Source organism: Bombina bombina, chromosome 2 (assembly GCF_027579735.1).
Source record: "Bombina bombina isolate aBomBom1 chromosome 2, aBomBom1.pri, whole genome shotgun sequence".
Classification (NCBI taxonomy): Eukaryota; Metazoa; Chordata; class Amphibia; order Anura; family Bombinatoridae; genus Bombina; species Bombina bombina.
The window spans coordinates 432,596,089-432,613,206 of NC_069500.1; the positions used below are offsets into that span (position 1 = coordinate 432,596,089).

The 17,118-nt window shown below is 41.5% G+C and overlaps 1 protein-coding gene across 1 annotated transcript in view; it reads right to left on the minus strand.

Moving 5' to 3' along the window:
• The window catches only part of LIMK2 (LIM domain kinase 2), a 212,189-nt gene that overhangs the window by 80,025 nt on the left and 115,046 nt on the right, over positions 1 to 17,118 (minus strand). The window contains exons 6-7 of the mRNA XM_053699798.1: positions 1,405 to 1,495; positions 1,144 to 1,307 (exon numbers count right to left, since the gene is read on the minus strand). Coding sequence (XP_053555773.1) covers positions 1,144 to 1,307; positions 1,405 to 1,495 — 255 coding nt within the window. The remainder of the gene's footprint in view (positions 1 to 1,143; positions 1,308 to 1,404; positions 1,496 to 17,118) is intronic.

Sequence of the window (17,118 nt, forward strand, 5' to 3'; positions counted from 1 at the left end):
CCTGAACCCTGCACACTAAGATTCATAGCTCTCAGGCTAAAACTCTTTGAGGGGCCTCACAGTACTGACAAGACTTCTTAAATCTCACCAGTCCAGAGAGCTTTAGATCATCAGGCCCTAGCAGAGGTACTATGGGAAAGCACAAAGGTAGAGTGGTGGCATAGTGGAGTGGGCAAGCTTGAGTGGTGGCATTCAGAATAAAAGTGAGGCTTAGCAGAGGGACTGAGGAGTAGAATGAGGTTGAGCAACAATGAACATAAGGGCAAGACTGAGCAGCACTGACAGGAAATGTGAGAGTGAGCAGCACATAAAAAGAAAAACAGAAGGTACAAGGATGATCAGTTTGGAGAGGGAGAATTTTAGTGTGTGTAGTAGTGATGGGCAAAGCTAAGTACCCCAAGGCAGAACATACAGTGATCTGAAATGTCATCGCAGAAAATGCAGCATATCTGCAGAAAGGACAGGACACATGCAGGAACTGTTAGCGCTTTAACTTTGTAGTGCTGCTCCACATTAGACTGTTCTCTTCAAACTGAGCTGTGTTCTGGCTGCACTGTGTAAGTTTTCCTTAACACAGGGCATCCAGAGCAAAGTGCTGTTTGAAGTGAACAGTCAAATATGCAGCAGCACATTGCTTGTCGACTGGCTCTCAGATTTTTTCAAACCCGCCCCCTAGCCTTTCCCAGTCTGTAAAGTTGTTTGTTCTGAAAGTAAGACAGTAGTATGAGCATTGCATCTTTTTTTTATTACTACATTTCTATGTTGGCCCAAGAGAAAAGCAAACAGATTTATTCAAGAGACATGTTAAAATTAATTTTTTTGTATGCAATGCAATTTTCAACTACTGCACTATATTATAAAACGTTAAAAATTGCTTTATTCTTCAGTTAACCAACACATTACAATTGAACTGGTGCCTTAGTGTAACTGTCTAATTTAAAATTGAATTTTATTTAAAAATGACCTGCAGAAAAATTTTCACTTAAAAAATCTCATCGCAGAAAGTGAAGAAAAGTTATGCCTCTGGGGCTAAGTAGCAATTAGAAAGGAGTGTACAAAAAAGGCAGCAGAAGGTGTCTGCATGTTGTAGCAAAAACGTGTGTGGTAGGTGTAAAGAAGCAGCAAGCAGAAATAAATTCTAACCTGATGGAGCTGCGTCTTCCTGTGGAATCAGAGCTGCCCCTCCCATCCGAGGGACGCAGAGAGGGAGATTTGGGGGGATAGATTTCTGCAGGTAGGATAGGTGAGGGGTTGTGTTCTAAAAGGAGCTGGAGTTTCCGGTCTGTGCAGTGAAGCAACTCATCAGCCTGCAATGGTGATGGGATAAGATGTTCACTAAACATTCTTAATAGTATTATCCCTTAAAATCTTTTCTTATTCTGAAAAAGAAAAAGAGATTCTGACCTCATCTAAGGGTAGTGTGCCAATTGGTGCTCCATTTATTTCCAGGATCCGATCCCCTGTGTGCATCACATTTCTAACTTCTGGACCGACTCTACAGCAAAAGAGAAAGCAGATTATTAAGCAGCAAGAAAAAGAAAATGATGTATGAATGTGAGATTGTGTGCTTTTCTGTTGTTAAAATACAAAACCCCTTAAAAAGCGACATTAAACACCTCAAGATATTAATAGAAACGGCTTAATTACATTTAGTAAAACAACTTTGCAATATACTTTCATAATTGATTTTGTTCTCCTTTCCTGTAATTTAATTCTGAATATTTTGGGTTTTCCAATTAATGTAAAACATGGGAGGGCAGACACAGCTGTATTCCGCACAGTCATTGGTTGCATACTCTAGGAAGCCATTTATAACCATTCCTAACCTGAGAACAAAGCAAACTTGATAACGGAAGTAAATTGGAAAGTTTTTTTTTAAATTGTATCACTTTAACTTTACCCTTATTTTTTTCAATATTTAAACAACTAATTATTTTAAAAATACATGTACAAATTATTCTCAGGCTAACTCTTGCTCTGAATACATTATTCAAGCAATGATTTATTTAGAGTTTAATGTCCCTTTAAGGACAGAGATTTCCCCCTGGTTTCTGTTCTTAAACCCTTCGATGCAAATGACGATGTGTTCTTGTCATTCACATTGCTACATGTAATCGTAGGACGAGCCCTTCTCTTAATGCAGGGATACCGCTAATCAAATGCGGTTTTCAGCGATCCCCCTCACTACAGGCCGGGGATCGTTGGTGTGCAGCACTCCCAGGCTTCAAGCATGTGGTGACATCACAAAGGGGGCAGAACCAGGAAGCTCACTGTAGCTGCAAGGGAGCTGGATGGGAGGAGGTTCTTCAAACCCCTCAATCTCAGCTCTCATAGCAGCTACAAACCTCCAAGACCCCTCATTTGAAAGAGAATTCCCTGGAGGTTTGTAGCGGAGATTTGGGGGTCTGAAGGTCTTGGAGCAGTACCACACAAGATCTTTTAAAAAATAAAGTAGAAAAAAAAACACATAGGGATTAGCTTGGGAATGGCTCATTATATGTTCAATAAAAAAAATCTGGTATGTGTAGAGGCCCCTAATAAAGTTTAATTTTTAGTAAACAATTCCCCCTCTTTAAAAAAAAAAAAAAAAAAAAAAAAAGATTAATTTCTTCTGTATAGGCAGGTGATCACTGTGGTAACACATTGAAAAAAACCCAAAAACTTTTATTTCTATTCTGAACAATGGGGCATCTCTAATCTATATTATAACCCAAAAAAGTCCATATGGGCCCCTAATTTACTACTGGCTACCCATGATAACTTTTAGTCAGGAGATCACAATAACAGCAGTGGTCACTTGGCCCATTTTCAGTATTTACTAAATTCTAATAAAAAAAATTTATGCTTACCTGATAAATTTATTTCTTTCCGGATATGGTGAGTCCATGGCTTGAGTAATTACTGTTGGGAATATCACTCCTGGCCAGCAGGCGAAGCCAAAGAGCACCACAGTTAAACCGCTAAGTATCACTCCCCTTACCCACAACCCCCAGTCATTCGACTGAAGGGAAATGGAGAAAAAGGATTAACACAAGGTGTAGAGGTGCCTGACGTTATAGTCAAAAGAACAACTATCTTAAAATGGGTGGGACCATTCCCGGAAAGAAATACATTTATCAGGTAAGCATAAATTTTGTTTATCTTTCCTAAGATATGGTGAGTCCACGGCTTGAGTAATTACTGTTGGGAACCAATACCCAAGCTAGAGGACACGGGTAAATAGGGAGGGACAAGACAGGCAGTCCTAAACAGAAGGCACCATCACTTGAAGAACCTTTCTCCCAGAAGAAGCCTCAGCCGAGGCAAAAGTAAAAGTATATAGAGAAGACCAAGTTGCAGCCTTGCAAATTAGTTCCACAGAAGCTTTTTTGAAAGCCCAAGAAGAGGAAACAGCTCTTGTGGAATGAGCTGTAATTCTCTAAGGAGGCTGCTGTCCAGCATGTCCCATAAGACAAACGAATTATACTTCGTAACCAAAAAGAAAGAGTAGTAGCAGTAGCTTTCTGACCTTTACGTTTTCCAGAGAAACAGACAAAGAGGGCAGAGAACTGGCGAAATTCCTTAGTCGTCTGTAATTAGAATTTAAAAGCACGTACAACATCCAAATTGTGTAACAAACTTTCTTTGGACGAAGAAGGATTAGGACACAGAGAGGGAACAGAGAGAGGATTGATATTTCTATTAGAGACAACCTTAGTACGAAGAACTGCCTTATCGGCATTAAAAATAGGATAAGGGGAATCACACAGCAGAGCTGAGAGATCTGAGAGTCTTCGAGCAGAAGAGATAGCAACAAGAAACAAAACCTTTCAAGATAACAACTTAATGTCTATAGAATGCAACGGCTCAAACGGAGCCAGCTGTAAAACTTTAAAAACAAGGTTAAGGCTCCAAGGAGGAGCAACAGTCTGATTTTGACCAAGGCCTGACAAAAAGATTGCACATCTGGCACATCTGCCAAACGTTTATGTAGTAAAACTGATAAAGCAGAAATATGACCCTTCAAGGTACTGACTGACAATCCCTTCTCCAGGCCTTCCTGAAGAAAAGATACATATATAGGAATTCTAATTCTACTCCAAGAGTAGCCCTTGCATTCACACCAATAAAGATATTTACGCCATATCTTATGGTAAATCTTTCTAGTAACAGGCTTGCAAGCCTGAATCATGGTCTTAATGACCGACTCAGAAAAACCACGCTTAGACAGAATTAAGCGTTCAATCTCCAAGCAGTCAGCTTCAGAGAAACGAGATATGGATGAAGGAAGGGACTGTGAATCAGGAGGTTATTCCTCAGAGGTAGTCTCCAAGGTGGGAGAGATGACATCTTCACTAGGTCTGCAAACCAGATCCTGCAAAGCCACGCAGCCGATTAGAATCACTGACACCCTCTCCTATTTGATACGAGCAATGACTCGTGGAAGAAGAGCAAACGGAGAAAACTGGTATGCCAACCTGAAAACCCAAGGAACCGCCAGAGCATCTTTTAGAACAGCCTGCGGATCTCTTGACCTTGAACCGTACCTTGGAAGCTTGGCGTTTTGACAGGATGCCATCCTATCTAACTCGGCACCCCCCATTTGAGGACTAAGCTGGAAAACACCTCCGGATGGAGTTTTCACTCCCCGGGATGAAAAGTCTGTTTGCTCAGAAAATCTGCTTCCCAGTTGTCTACTTCTGAAATGTGGATGGCAGATAGATAGTAATTGTGGGTCTCTGCCCACTGAAGAATCAGAGTAACCTCCTTCATGGCAAAAAGAACTCAGAGTTCCTCCCTGGTGATTGATGTAAGCCACAGAGGTTATGTTGTCTGACAGGAACCTGATAAACTGGGCTGAGGACAACTGAGGCCAAGCCAATAGAGCATTGTAAATTGCCCTCAACTACAAGATGTTGATGGGAAGAGCAGACTCCTCCAGAGTCCAAAGGCCCTGAGCTTTTAACGAGTTCCAGACTGCTCCCCAGCCCAGCAGGCTGGCGTCCGTGGTCACGATCACCCAGGAAGGTCTCCGAAAACATGTGCCCTGAGACCGATGTTCCTGAGAAATCCACCACAGGAGAGAATCCCTTGATGACTGATCTAACTCTATTTTCCGAGATATATCCGCATGGTCGCCATTCCATTGTCTGAGCATGAACAACAGGAGAGCTCTCAAATGGAATCGAGCAAAAAGAATAATGTCCATGGAAGCCACCATCAGACCGATTATCTCCATACATTGAGCCACTGAAGGATAAGCAGTAGCCTGAAGACAGGCAAGAGGAAATTATTTTGTTTTTCTTGACCTCTGTCAAAAAAAAAAATCTTTATCAATAGAGAATCTATTATCGTCTCTAGGAACACTACTCTTGTAGCAGGGGAAAGGGAGCTTTTTCCAGATTCACATTCCATCCCTGGGAATGAAGAAAAGACAATATCTCTGTGTAAGATTTTGCTTGTTGAAAATACGGCACCTGAACCAATATGTCGTCCAGGTAGGGTGCCACAGCAATTCCACGAGAACGGATCACTGCCAAAAGAGCCCCCAGAACCTTTGAAAAAATTCTGGGAGCCATGGCTAGACCAAATAGAAGGACCACAAACTGGAAATGTTTGAACAGAAAGGCAAATCTCAGAAATCTGTGATGGTCCCTGTGAATAGGAACATGAAGATGTGCATCAATTAGGTCTATGGTTGTCATGAACTGACCCTCTTGTACTAAAGAAAGAATGGAGTGCAGCGTATAGTCTCCATCTTGAAGGATGGAATTTTGAGAAACTTGTTTAGACACTTCAAGTCTAGAATGCGATGGAAAGTTCCCTTTTTTTTTTGGGAACCACAAATTGGTTGGAGTAGAACCAGAGACCATGTTGCTGCACTGGAACTGGAACTATCACTACCAGGGAGGAAATATGTTGTATACATTTCAAAAATGCCTCTCTCTTTATCTGGTCTGCAGATAATCTTGAGAGAAGAAATCTGCCACTGGGAGGAAAACGTCTTGAATTCCAATCTGTAACCCTGGGATACTATGTCCACAGTCCAGGGATCTGGGACATCTCGTACCCAGGCTTGAGAGATCTGAGAAAGTCTGCCCCTCACCTGATCCGATCTCGGATCGGGGGCAAACCCTTCATGCTAATTTGGATACAGCTGCAGGTTTCTTTGATTGTTTCCCCTTGTTCCAAGACTGATTGGGTTTCCAAAAAGACTTGGATTGTTTCTGATTGGAAGAAGAAGGGGAGGGCTTTCCTTTGAAGTTACGAAAGGAACGAAAATTACTCTTATCTTGGAGGTAGAAAAGACCCGTTTCCACCCGTAATATCAGAGATAATTTCTGCCAAAATGGGTCCAAACAAGGTTTTGCCCTTGTAAGGAATCGCCAGAAGCTTGACTTTAGAGGAAATGTCCACAGACCAGGATTTCAACCATAACGCAATGTGGGCTAGGACAGCGAAACTAGAAGTTTTAGCTCCTAGTCTAACAACCTGTAAAATGGCATCTGCAATAAAGGAATTGGCCAATTTAAGAGCTTTAATCCTATCCTGAATTTCATCCAAGAAGTCTCTACTTGAAGAGAAACAGACAAGGCGTGGAACCAATAAGATGCCGCACTAGTCACAGTGGCAATACACACAGCAGGTTGCCATTGGAGACCTTGATGAACAAATCTTTTTCAAATAAGCCTCCAGTTTCTTGTCCATCGGATCCTTAAAAGAGCAGCTATCCTCAATAGGAATAGTGGTTCTCTTAGCCAGAGTGGAAATGGCCCCTTCAACTTTGGGTACAGTATACCAAGGGTCTTTAATAGAGTCCTCGACAGGAAACATTTTCTTAAAAATGGGAGATAATGTCCCTAGCACGGTCCGGCACAGGAAAAACCTCCGAAGTGGAAGGTTCATCAAATAAACTATTAAGTTTATTAGATTTCTTAGAAGTGGGCATCGGAGTCATCTAAAGTAGCTAAAACCTCCTTTAACAATTCACAAAGGTGTTCAAGCTTAAATCTGAAGGATACCACCTCAGTCTCAGAAAAAGGAATTATACTGTCCGAATCTGATATTGCACCCTCAGAAAGTCCAAATGTATCTTCCTCATCAGACTTAAGAGAAAGGGCAACTTGGGAAGCTGAACTGAGGACAGGCACCTTACTTTCTGAATTTCCTCTTACGTTTTCCCTGTAATCTGGGAATGGCAGCTAATGCCAAATAGATACCGCTGAAGATATCTGGGCAGCAATTTCTGCTTTTAAATAAACTCCACTAGGAGTTATAGAGGAACTGCAGGGCACTGCATGTGACGCCATTGAGGCTTGGGATGTAGCAGGAGAAAGCGGAGGTATTATTTTAACAGCATTATCCTGACAGACATTAGGCTCAAAAAATTTACCTTTATTTTGCAAGGTTTTCTTGACACATGAAGAACAAAATTGCATAGGAGCTGCAATTTGTGCATCTAAACATAATAAGCATGAATTCATGAGAGCAAGCTCTTGCTCCATATCAGACAGGTTGTGAAACAGTAAATAAACTTGTACAGATAAGTTTCAAAGATTTTAATATTCAACTAAAATAAGCCAAGGAAAAAATACACTTTAAATTTTATCCCAAATTAGAATCGATCCCCAGCTAAAATTATGTGAGAAAAGTTAAGAAAAAACATTTAATAAACATCAAATATACTTCTAAAAAATACCCCTCAGGCAACCCCACACCTCAATTTCTGGGGTGCCTCTTACCGCTACCAATTAAGACCGGATCACCCAGAAATGGAGAAAAACTACTTTTTCCTCTGAAACATTATGAAGGAAAGCCAGTCATGTGATCGCAACTGCGGAGCTCAAATTACTGCTGCGACACAGAGAGACACTAAAAATAGCTTCCTGGTACACTGAGTACCGGAAATAAACGTTTTTTCAAACCGGACAGTTTAAAATGGTAATCGTTTTATTGTAAAGCAAAGGGGAAATGAATAAAGCCTAATAAAAACATTTTACCCATTCTTTTAAAAAGAGTTTAAATGTTAGTCTCACATATGCTACAGTTCCTGCTTAATGCCCCAGTATAACCCATACATATAAATATATTAATGGTATATTGTGTATCTGCTGGGCCTGTTGAAAAAAAACAAATAAATAATTTGTTTGGGTCACGCATTGAAATTGATGTAAAATACTGTTTAAATCTAGGTAGCAAAAGAGCCAAAAATTTCCTCAGCACGGGGGGGTGAAGGCTTAGCAGAGAAAGGGTTAAATGACAACGGCCATTTTGCCATTTTTGCTTGGTATTTGTTTCATCATAATTATCCTCTCTTGCTCAGTCCACCTATAGATATTATAAACTGTTTTTTATTTTTTTATTTAACAGACAAATAGTCCTTTCTAGTAATACCCTATATGGGTATATAGAGATAACAGTAATCAGGAATTTAATGCTGAAAATTTGGGGAAAATAAGAATAAAAAAACAAACAAAAAACAATTGTATGTGTTTACTGGAAAAGAAGGGGAGTGACCATGACAAGCCATTGTTAAATAATGGCTTGTGATCCTTGAAATATCATCACTGTGACTGGCTTTACCCAGTGAGCCTAATACCAGCATGCAAGTATCTAGGCTCCACTCTATGTATACAATCACTGCCACACCTATTGTATACTCAGTAACTGTCATTTTTGACCGTTACTGTACTGTTGATGGATAGCCTCACATGCAGACATCCAGCAACAGCATGAGATAGACGCATGCTTTGAATAGAGGCACATCACTAACAAGCATGGGATCACAGGGACATCTCTGCGATTGCTAGCATAGATAGGCTTCCGTTACGCCATTTATGTAACACATCACTGAGACATGCAGAAAACAGAATTTATGCTTACCTGATAAATTACTTTCTCTTGCGGTGTATCCAGTCCACGGATTCATCCTTTACTTGTGGGATATTCTCATTCCCTACAGGAAGTAGCAAAGAGAGCACACAGCAAAGCTGTCCATATAGCTCCCCCTCTAGCTCCACCCCCCAGTCATTCGACCAAAGGTTAGGAAGAAAAAGGAGAAACCATAGGGTGCAGTGGTGACTGTAGTTTAAACAACAAAAATTTTTTACCTGACTTAAATGCCAGGGCGGGCCGTGGACTGGATACACCGCAAGAGAAAGTAATTTATCAGGTAAGCATAAATTCTGTTTTCTCTTGCAAGGTGTATCCAGTCCACGGATTCATCCTTTACTTGTGGGATACCAATACCAAAGCTTTAGGACACGGATGAAGGGAGGGAACAAGACAGGTACCTTAAACGGAAGGCACCACTGCTTGCAAAAACTTTCTCCCAAAGATAGCCTCCGAAGAAGCAAAAGTATCGAATTTGGAAAATTTGGCAAAAGTATGCAGTGAAAACCAAGTCGCTGCCTTACAAATCTGTTCAACAGAAGCCTCATTTTTGAAAGCCCATGTGGAAGCCACTGCTCTGGTAGAATGAGCAGTAATTCTTTCAGGAGGCTGCTGGCCAGTAGTCTCATAGGCCAAATGGATGATGCTTTTCAGCCAAAAGGAAAGAGAGGTAGCAGTCGCTTTCTGACCTCTCCTCTTACCAGAATAGATAACAAACAAGGAAGATGTTTGAAATCCTTAGTTGCTTGTAAATAGAACTTTAAAGCACGAACTACATCAAGATTGTGTAATAGACGTTACTTCTTCGAAGATGGATTAGGACACAGAGAATGAACAACTATTTCCTGGTTAATATTCTTGTTAGAAACAACTTTAGGAAGAAAACCAGGCTTGGTACGCAAAACTACCTTATCTGCATGGAACACCAGGTAAGGTGAATCACACTGTAAGGCAGATAATTCTGAAACTCTTCGAGCAGAAGAGATAGCTATCAAAAACAAAACTTTCCAAGATAACAACTTAATGTCTATGGAATGTAAAGGTTCAAACGGAACCCCTTGAAGAACTGAAAGAACTAGATTCCAACTCCATGGCGGAGCCACAGGTTTATAGACAGGCTTGATTCTGACTAAAGCCTGAGCAAACGCTTGAACGTCTGGTACCTCTGCCAGACGCTTGTGTAACAGGATAGACAAAGCAGATATTTGTCCTTTTAAGAAAACTAGCTGACAATCCTTTCTCCAGTCCTTCTTGGAGAAAGGACAATATCCTGGGAATCCTAATCTTACTCCATGAGTAACCCTTGGATTCACACCAACAAAGATATTTCCTCCATATCTTATGGTAGATTTTCCTGGTGACAGGCTTTCTAGCCTGAATCAGAGTATCTATAACTGACTCAGAGAACCCACGCTTTGATAGAATTAAGCGTTCAATCTCCAAGCAGTCAGACGTAGAGAAACTAAATTTGGATGCTTGAACGGACCCTGTATTAGAAGATCCTGCCTCATTGGCAGTGTCCATGGTGGGACAGATGACAAGTCCACTAGGTCTGCATACCAAGTCCTGCGTGGCCACGCAGGCGCTATCAGAATCACCAAAGCCTTCTCCTGCTTGATTCAGGCAACCAGACGCGGGAGGAGAGGAAACGGTGGAAGAACATAAGCCAGATTGAAGGACCAATGCGCTGCTAGAGCATCTATCAATACCGCCTTGGGATCCCGGGACCTGGACCCGTAGAGAGGAAGTTTGGTGTTCTGACGGGACGCCATCAGATCCAACTCTGGGGTGCCCCATAGCTGAGTCAGCTGGGCAAATACCTCCGGGTGGAGTTTCCACTCCCCCGGGTGAAAAGTCTGACGACTTAGAAAATCCGCCTCCCAGTTGTCTACTCCTGGGATGTGAATTGCTGAGAGATGGCAGGAGTGATCCTCCGCCCACCTGATTATTTTGGTTACTTCTGTCATCGCTAGGGAACTCTTTGTTCCCCCCTGATGATTGACGTAAGCTACAGTCGTGATGTTGTCAGACTGAAATCTGATGAATTTGGCCGCAGCTAGCTGAGGCCATGCCTGAAGAGCGTTGAATATCGCCCTCAGTTCCAGAATGTTTATCGGGAGAAGAGCTTCTTCCCGAGACCATAAGCCCTGAGCTTTCAGGGAGTCCCAGACCGCACCCCAGCCCAACAGACTGGCGTTGGTCGTTACGATGATCCACTCTGGTCTGCGGAAACACATTCCCTGAGACAGGTGATCCTGAGACAACCACCAGAGAAGAGAATCTCTGGTCCCCTGGTCCAACTGTATTTGAGGAGACAAATCTGTATAATCCCCATTCCACTGTTTGAGCATGCATAGTTGCAGTGGTCTGAGGTGTATCCGTGCAAAAGGGACTATGTCCATTGCCGCTACCATTAGTCCGATTGTCTCCATGCACTGAGCTACAGACGGCCGAGGAATTAAATGAAGAGCTCGGCAAGTAGTTAAGAGTTTTAACTTTCTGACCTCCGTCAGAAATATTTTCATTTCTACCGAGTCTATTAGGGTTCCTAGGAATGGAACTCTTGTGAGGGGGGAGAGAGAACTCTTTTTGATGTTCACCTTCCACCCGTGAGACCTCAGAAAGGCCAATACAATTTCCGTGTGAGACTTGGCTCTTTGGAAAGTCGACGCCTGAATTAAGATGTCGTCTAGGTAAGGCGCCACTGCTATGCCCCGCGGTCTTAGAACCGCCCAAAGGGACCCTAGCACCTTTGTGAAAATTCTGGGAGCAGTGGCCAACCTGAAAGGAAGAGCCACAAACTGATAATGCTTGTCCAGAAAGGCGAACCTGAGAAACTGGTGATGATCTTTGTGGATAGGAATGTGCAGATACGCATCCTTTAGATCCACGGTAGTCATAAATTGACCCTCCTGGATCATTGGTAAGATTGTCCGAATGGTCTCCATCTTGAATGATGGGACTCTGAGGAATTTGTTTAGAATTTTGAGATCCAGGATTGGTCTGAAAGTTCCTTCTATTTTGGGAACCACAAACAGGTTTGAGTAAAAACCCAGCCCTTGTTCCACAACTGGAACTGGGTGGATCACTCCCATTGTATGTAGGTCTTCTATGCAGCGTAAGAACGCCTCTTTCTTTGTCTGGTCTGTAGACAGACGAGAAATGTGGAACCTTCCCCTTGGAGGGGAGTCCTTGAATTCTAGAAGATATCCCTGGGATACAATCTCTAAGGCCCAAGGATTGTGTACATCTCTTGCCCAGGCCTGAGCGAAGAGAGAGAGTCTGCCCCCCACTAGATCCGGTCCCGGATCGAGGGCTACCCCTTCATGCTGTCTTGGAGGCAGCTGCAGGCTTCTTGGCCTGTTTACCCTTGTTCCAGCCCTGGTAAGGTTTCCAGGCTGCCCTGGGTTGTGAAGTGTTACCCTCTTGCTTTGCAGCAGGGGAGGATGAAGCAAGACCGCTCCTGAAATTTCGAAAGGAACGAAAATTATTTTGTTTGTTCTTTGTCTTAAAGGACTTGTCCTGAGGGAGAGCATGGCCTTTTCCCCCAGTGATTTCTGAGATAATTTCTTTCAATTCAGGCCCGAAAAGGGTCTTTCCTTTGAAAGGGATGTTCAGAAGTTTGGATTTTGACGACACATCGGCCGACCAGGACTTTAGCCATAGCGCCCTGCACGCCAGAATGGCGAAACCTGAATTCTTTGCCGCTAACTTAGCTAGTTGGAAAGCGGCATCTGTGATAAAAGAATTAGCCAGCTTAAGAGCCTTAATTCTGTCCATAATGTCCTCATATGAGGTCTCCGTCTGGAGCGCATCTTCCAGCGCCTCGAACCAGAAAGCAGCTGCAGTAGTTACAGGAACAATGCACGCTATAGGTTGGAGAAGAAAACCTTGATGAACAAAAATTTTCTTAAGTAAACCCTCCAATTTTTTATCCATAGGGTCTTTAAAAGCACAACTGTCCTCAATTGGTATGGTTGTGCGTTTAGCAAGTGAAGAAACAGCCCCCTCCACCTTAGGGACCGTCTGCCACGAGTCCCGCGTGGTGTCAGATATGGGGAACATTTTCTTAAAAACAGGAGGGGGGACAAACGGAATACCTGGTCTATCCCACTCCCTAGTTACTATATCCGCAATCCTCTTAGGGACCGGGAACACATCAGTGTAAACAGGAACTTGTCCATTTTACACAATTTCTCTGGAACCACCAAAGGGTCACAGTCATCCAGAGTAACTAATACCTCCCTGAGCAATAAGCGGAGGTGTTCTAGTTTAAATTTAAAAGTCAACGTATCTGAGTCTGTCTGAGGAGCAGCCTTTCCCGAATCGGAAATTTCTCCCTCAGACAGCACATCCCTCGCCCCCATTTCAGAGCGTTGTGAGTGTATATCGGATACGGCTACTAAAGCGTCAGAATGCTCATAATCTGTTCTTAAAACAGAGCTATCACGCTTTGCAGGTAACACTGGCAGCTTAGATAAAAATACTGAGAGGGTATTATCCATAACTGCCGCCAAGCCTTGTAAGGTAAAAGAGAGTTAGACGCGCTAGAGGTGCTAGACGTCGCTTGAGCGGGCGTAACTGGTTGTGACACTTGGGGAGAGGTCAACGGGCTAACCTCATTACCTTCTGTCTGAGAATCATCTTGGGCCACATTTTTAAGTGCAACAATATGGTCTTTAAAGTGTATAGACATATCAATACAAGTGGGACACATTTTGAGAGGGGGTTCCACCATGGCTTCTAAACACATTGAACAAGGATTTTCCTTGGTATCAGACATGTTTAACAGACTAGTAGTAAGACAAACAGGCTTAGAAATCACTTTAATCAAGCAAAAACACACTTTGCAAAAAAACGTTACTGTGCCTTTAAGAAATAAAAAGGGCACACAATTTTCCAAAACAGTGAAAAATGCACCAAACTTTTTGAAATTTTCACAGTATGTACTTAAAGCATTGGTAAGATTGCACAACTAGCAAGAAAAACGATTAACCCCTTGATGCCCAAACCGGATCAAGTAAGCTAACAGACCGGTTAAAACAACTTTAGCACCTTGCCACAGCTATGCTGTGGCCCTACCTTCCCTTAGGAGTCAGTTTTATGGGGAAAAAGCTTCTTATGGGTCCTCAAACTGTAGCAGGAGCCTCCATGTGAACACAGCCTGAAGAATCAATAGTCAATCTAACTGCGCATCTGAGGCGCGAAATTAGGCCCTTCCCACCTTACTCCGGTGCTGTGAGGCCTAAAGAAACACTCCTAAGAGTTATAATATTAGCCATGTGGGTAACGACCCCTGAAAGAAACCCAAAGGGACCTTCAAAGTGTTTCAAAAAACGATATTTATAAGTAAAAAACGTTTGCCATAAAAAAAGTGTCCACTTGCCATAAAATAGTGTCAACCAGCATAAATTAGCCCTGTTATGTAAGCTTGTAATTCCATACTTAGTCTCTGAATAAAGCTTACCCTTCCCTCATGGGGATCTTATCAGTCCTTTTCTAGTATTATCACAGTCTTGTCTAGAAATAAATGACTGAACATACCTTATTGCAGCCTAACCTGCAAACCGTTCCCCCCAACTGAAGTTTTCTTGTACTCCTCAGTCCTGTGTGGGAACCGCAGTGGATTTTAGTTACAACATGCTAAAATCGTCTTCCTCTCTGCAGAAATCTTCATCTCTTTTCTGCTGGAGAGTAAACAGTACACACCGGTACCATTTAAAATAACAAACTTTTGCTTGTAGAACAAAAAACTACAAATCTAACACCACATTCACTTTACCCTTCCGAGAGGGACCCTATTACTTAGAGCCGGCAAAGAGAATGACTGGGGGGGGGTGGAGCTAGAGGGGGAGCTATATGGACAGCTCTGCTGTGTGCTCTCTTTGCCACTTCCTGTTAGGAAGGAGAATATCCCACAAGTAAAGGATGAATCCGTGGACTGGATACACCTTACAAGAGAAATGTATTTTAGTGTTTGCAATGTAGGAGGGCCTTGGTTTAGGGGTTAATAGGTAGTTTATGGGTGTTAGTGTACTTTTTAGCACTTTAGTTAAGAGTTTTATGTTACGGCGTTGTAGTGTAAAACGCTTAACTACTGGCTTTAAAATGCGGTACCAGGCTTGACAGGAGAGGGTGTACCGCTCACTTTTTGGAAGACTCGTAATACCGGCGCTATGCAAGTCCCATTGAAAAAATAGGATACGCAATTGACGTAAGTGGATTTGCGGTATTACCGAGTCTAGCCAAAAAAGTGAGCGGTACACCTGTACCTTCAAGACTTGTAATACCAGCAGGCGTTAAAAAGCAGCGTTGGGACCGGCCAATGCTGCTTTTTAAGACTAACGCAAGACTCGTAATCTAGCCGTTTCAGTTTAGGGATTAAAGCAGCAGATATATATATATGACCAGAGATACCACATTAAACCCAAGAGTGTGTTCTATACTAGTATACAGTGAGGAGACATCGCACCTGCCCTATATATATATATAGTGGTTCCTCCCAATTCAAAGCATTTAAGCATTGTAATATATCAGTTGTGTCCTTAAGATAAGATGGTAAATTTTTCACATAGTGTTGCAAAAAGTAATCGACCCTATGCCTGATATTATAGGCCTACCGGTGGATTAATAAGGTCTTTATGAATCTTCGGCAGATAATAAAATACCGGTATTTTTGGGAATCTCAGGCAGAGAAAGTCATTCTTTTTTTATGTATTACTTCTTGTGTTAGGGCATTATCAAGCAAATTTGGTTGTCTACTTAGAAATGTTTTGGTAGGATCTAGTTTCATTTCTTTGTACGTATCTTTGTCTTCTAATAGTCTGTTGGCTTCATTAATGTATTTAGTTGTATCTAAGATGACTACTCCACCTCCCTTATCCGCCGCTTTAATTGTCAATTCTTTATGATCTTGTAGATTTTTGATAACCTCATTCTCCTTTCTTGTCCGATTTTTCTTAACTTGTATTTGTTGTTTTTTATTTTGGATACATCTTTTTGTACTAGTTGTTCGAAAAGTTCAAGATTTCTGCCTCTCTCATTTGAGGGGTAAAATTTGGATTTTAATTTTAGATCAGTGTGTTTTATCGCTGGAATAGTTGTGTCTCTATTACTGGATGTTTTGTATTGATTAAAATTTCTTTTCTAAGGGATTTTTTACAAAGAACCTTTTCAGGGTCAATTTTCAAACATATTGACTTATGTGTATATATGTGTATTAAATTTGTTCATTCTAGCTGTAGGGGCAAAGCTTAGACCTAATTTTAATATTTTTTCTTCTTCTTCAGTTAGTTCTTTACTAATTAAATTGAAAATCCTTGATGATGACTCTGTTTTCTTTGTGTTTTTTTTACCTGTTCTTCCGCCTCTTTATCCTCTCTGTTTCTTTTTCTTATTGGTGGTGCTTTTGGTACTGACTGATTTTTTGGTGTTTCTAGTCTCTAGGGGTTCCCCCCTAAAAAATGCTCCTTATTTCTTGGAGAGAATGTGTCTTTATTTAGCCCTTAATATCTATTATTTGTCTCAATTCTCCAATCCCGATTATTAGTCCCTCCATATGTATGATTTCTGTGATTTGGATTATAGATTTCCCTAAAAGGGTTTTCTCTAAAATGATCCTTATTTCTTTTGTAGTTATTTGTGTCTTCTCTGTGGTATTGCGATTGATTTTCACCTCTTTGTGAATACCGCCTTCTAGGTGCACTCCTCTCTAAATATCTATAGTTATCTTCATAGTGTGTATAATTTCTAAATTGTCCTGTGTATTTCCTATTAGAGTTTTGATAGTTTGTGTGTTCTCTCATGTGATAATTCTCATAGGGTTTATTCCATTTGTTTTAATTGGCTCTCCTTTCATAATAAGGGCCATTTCTTTCATTAGCTCTCCTTTTATAATTCGGGCCATTCCTATAATTTCTGTTATTTCTGTTTTCATAGTATCTTTGTTTATGGTGATAATTTTGTCTATGAGGGGTTTGTTGATTACAGAGAATAACTAGCGTATCCTGTGAATCTGAACTTCTAGGTGCAGTACTTTGTGTTAGTGTGGCTTCTTCTGTTGCCATTTCTGTCTCTCTACCTATCTCTAGATAATCTTCATCTCTCCTGTATTTCCTCCATTTAGTTTCTAGTAATTCCTTGTTTAATTTATTTAGATTTAAGATTATTTCCTAAAGGCCAGTGTCTTAGGATAAGACGTAATTGTTCAAAGATATCTGACTATATAGAGCAGGTAGAGATTCTAGA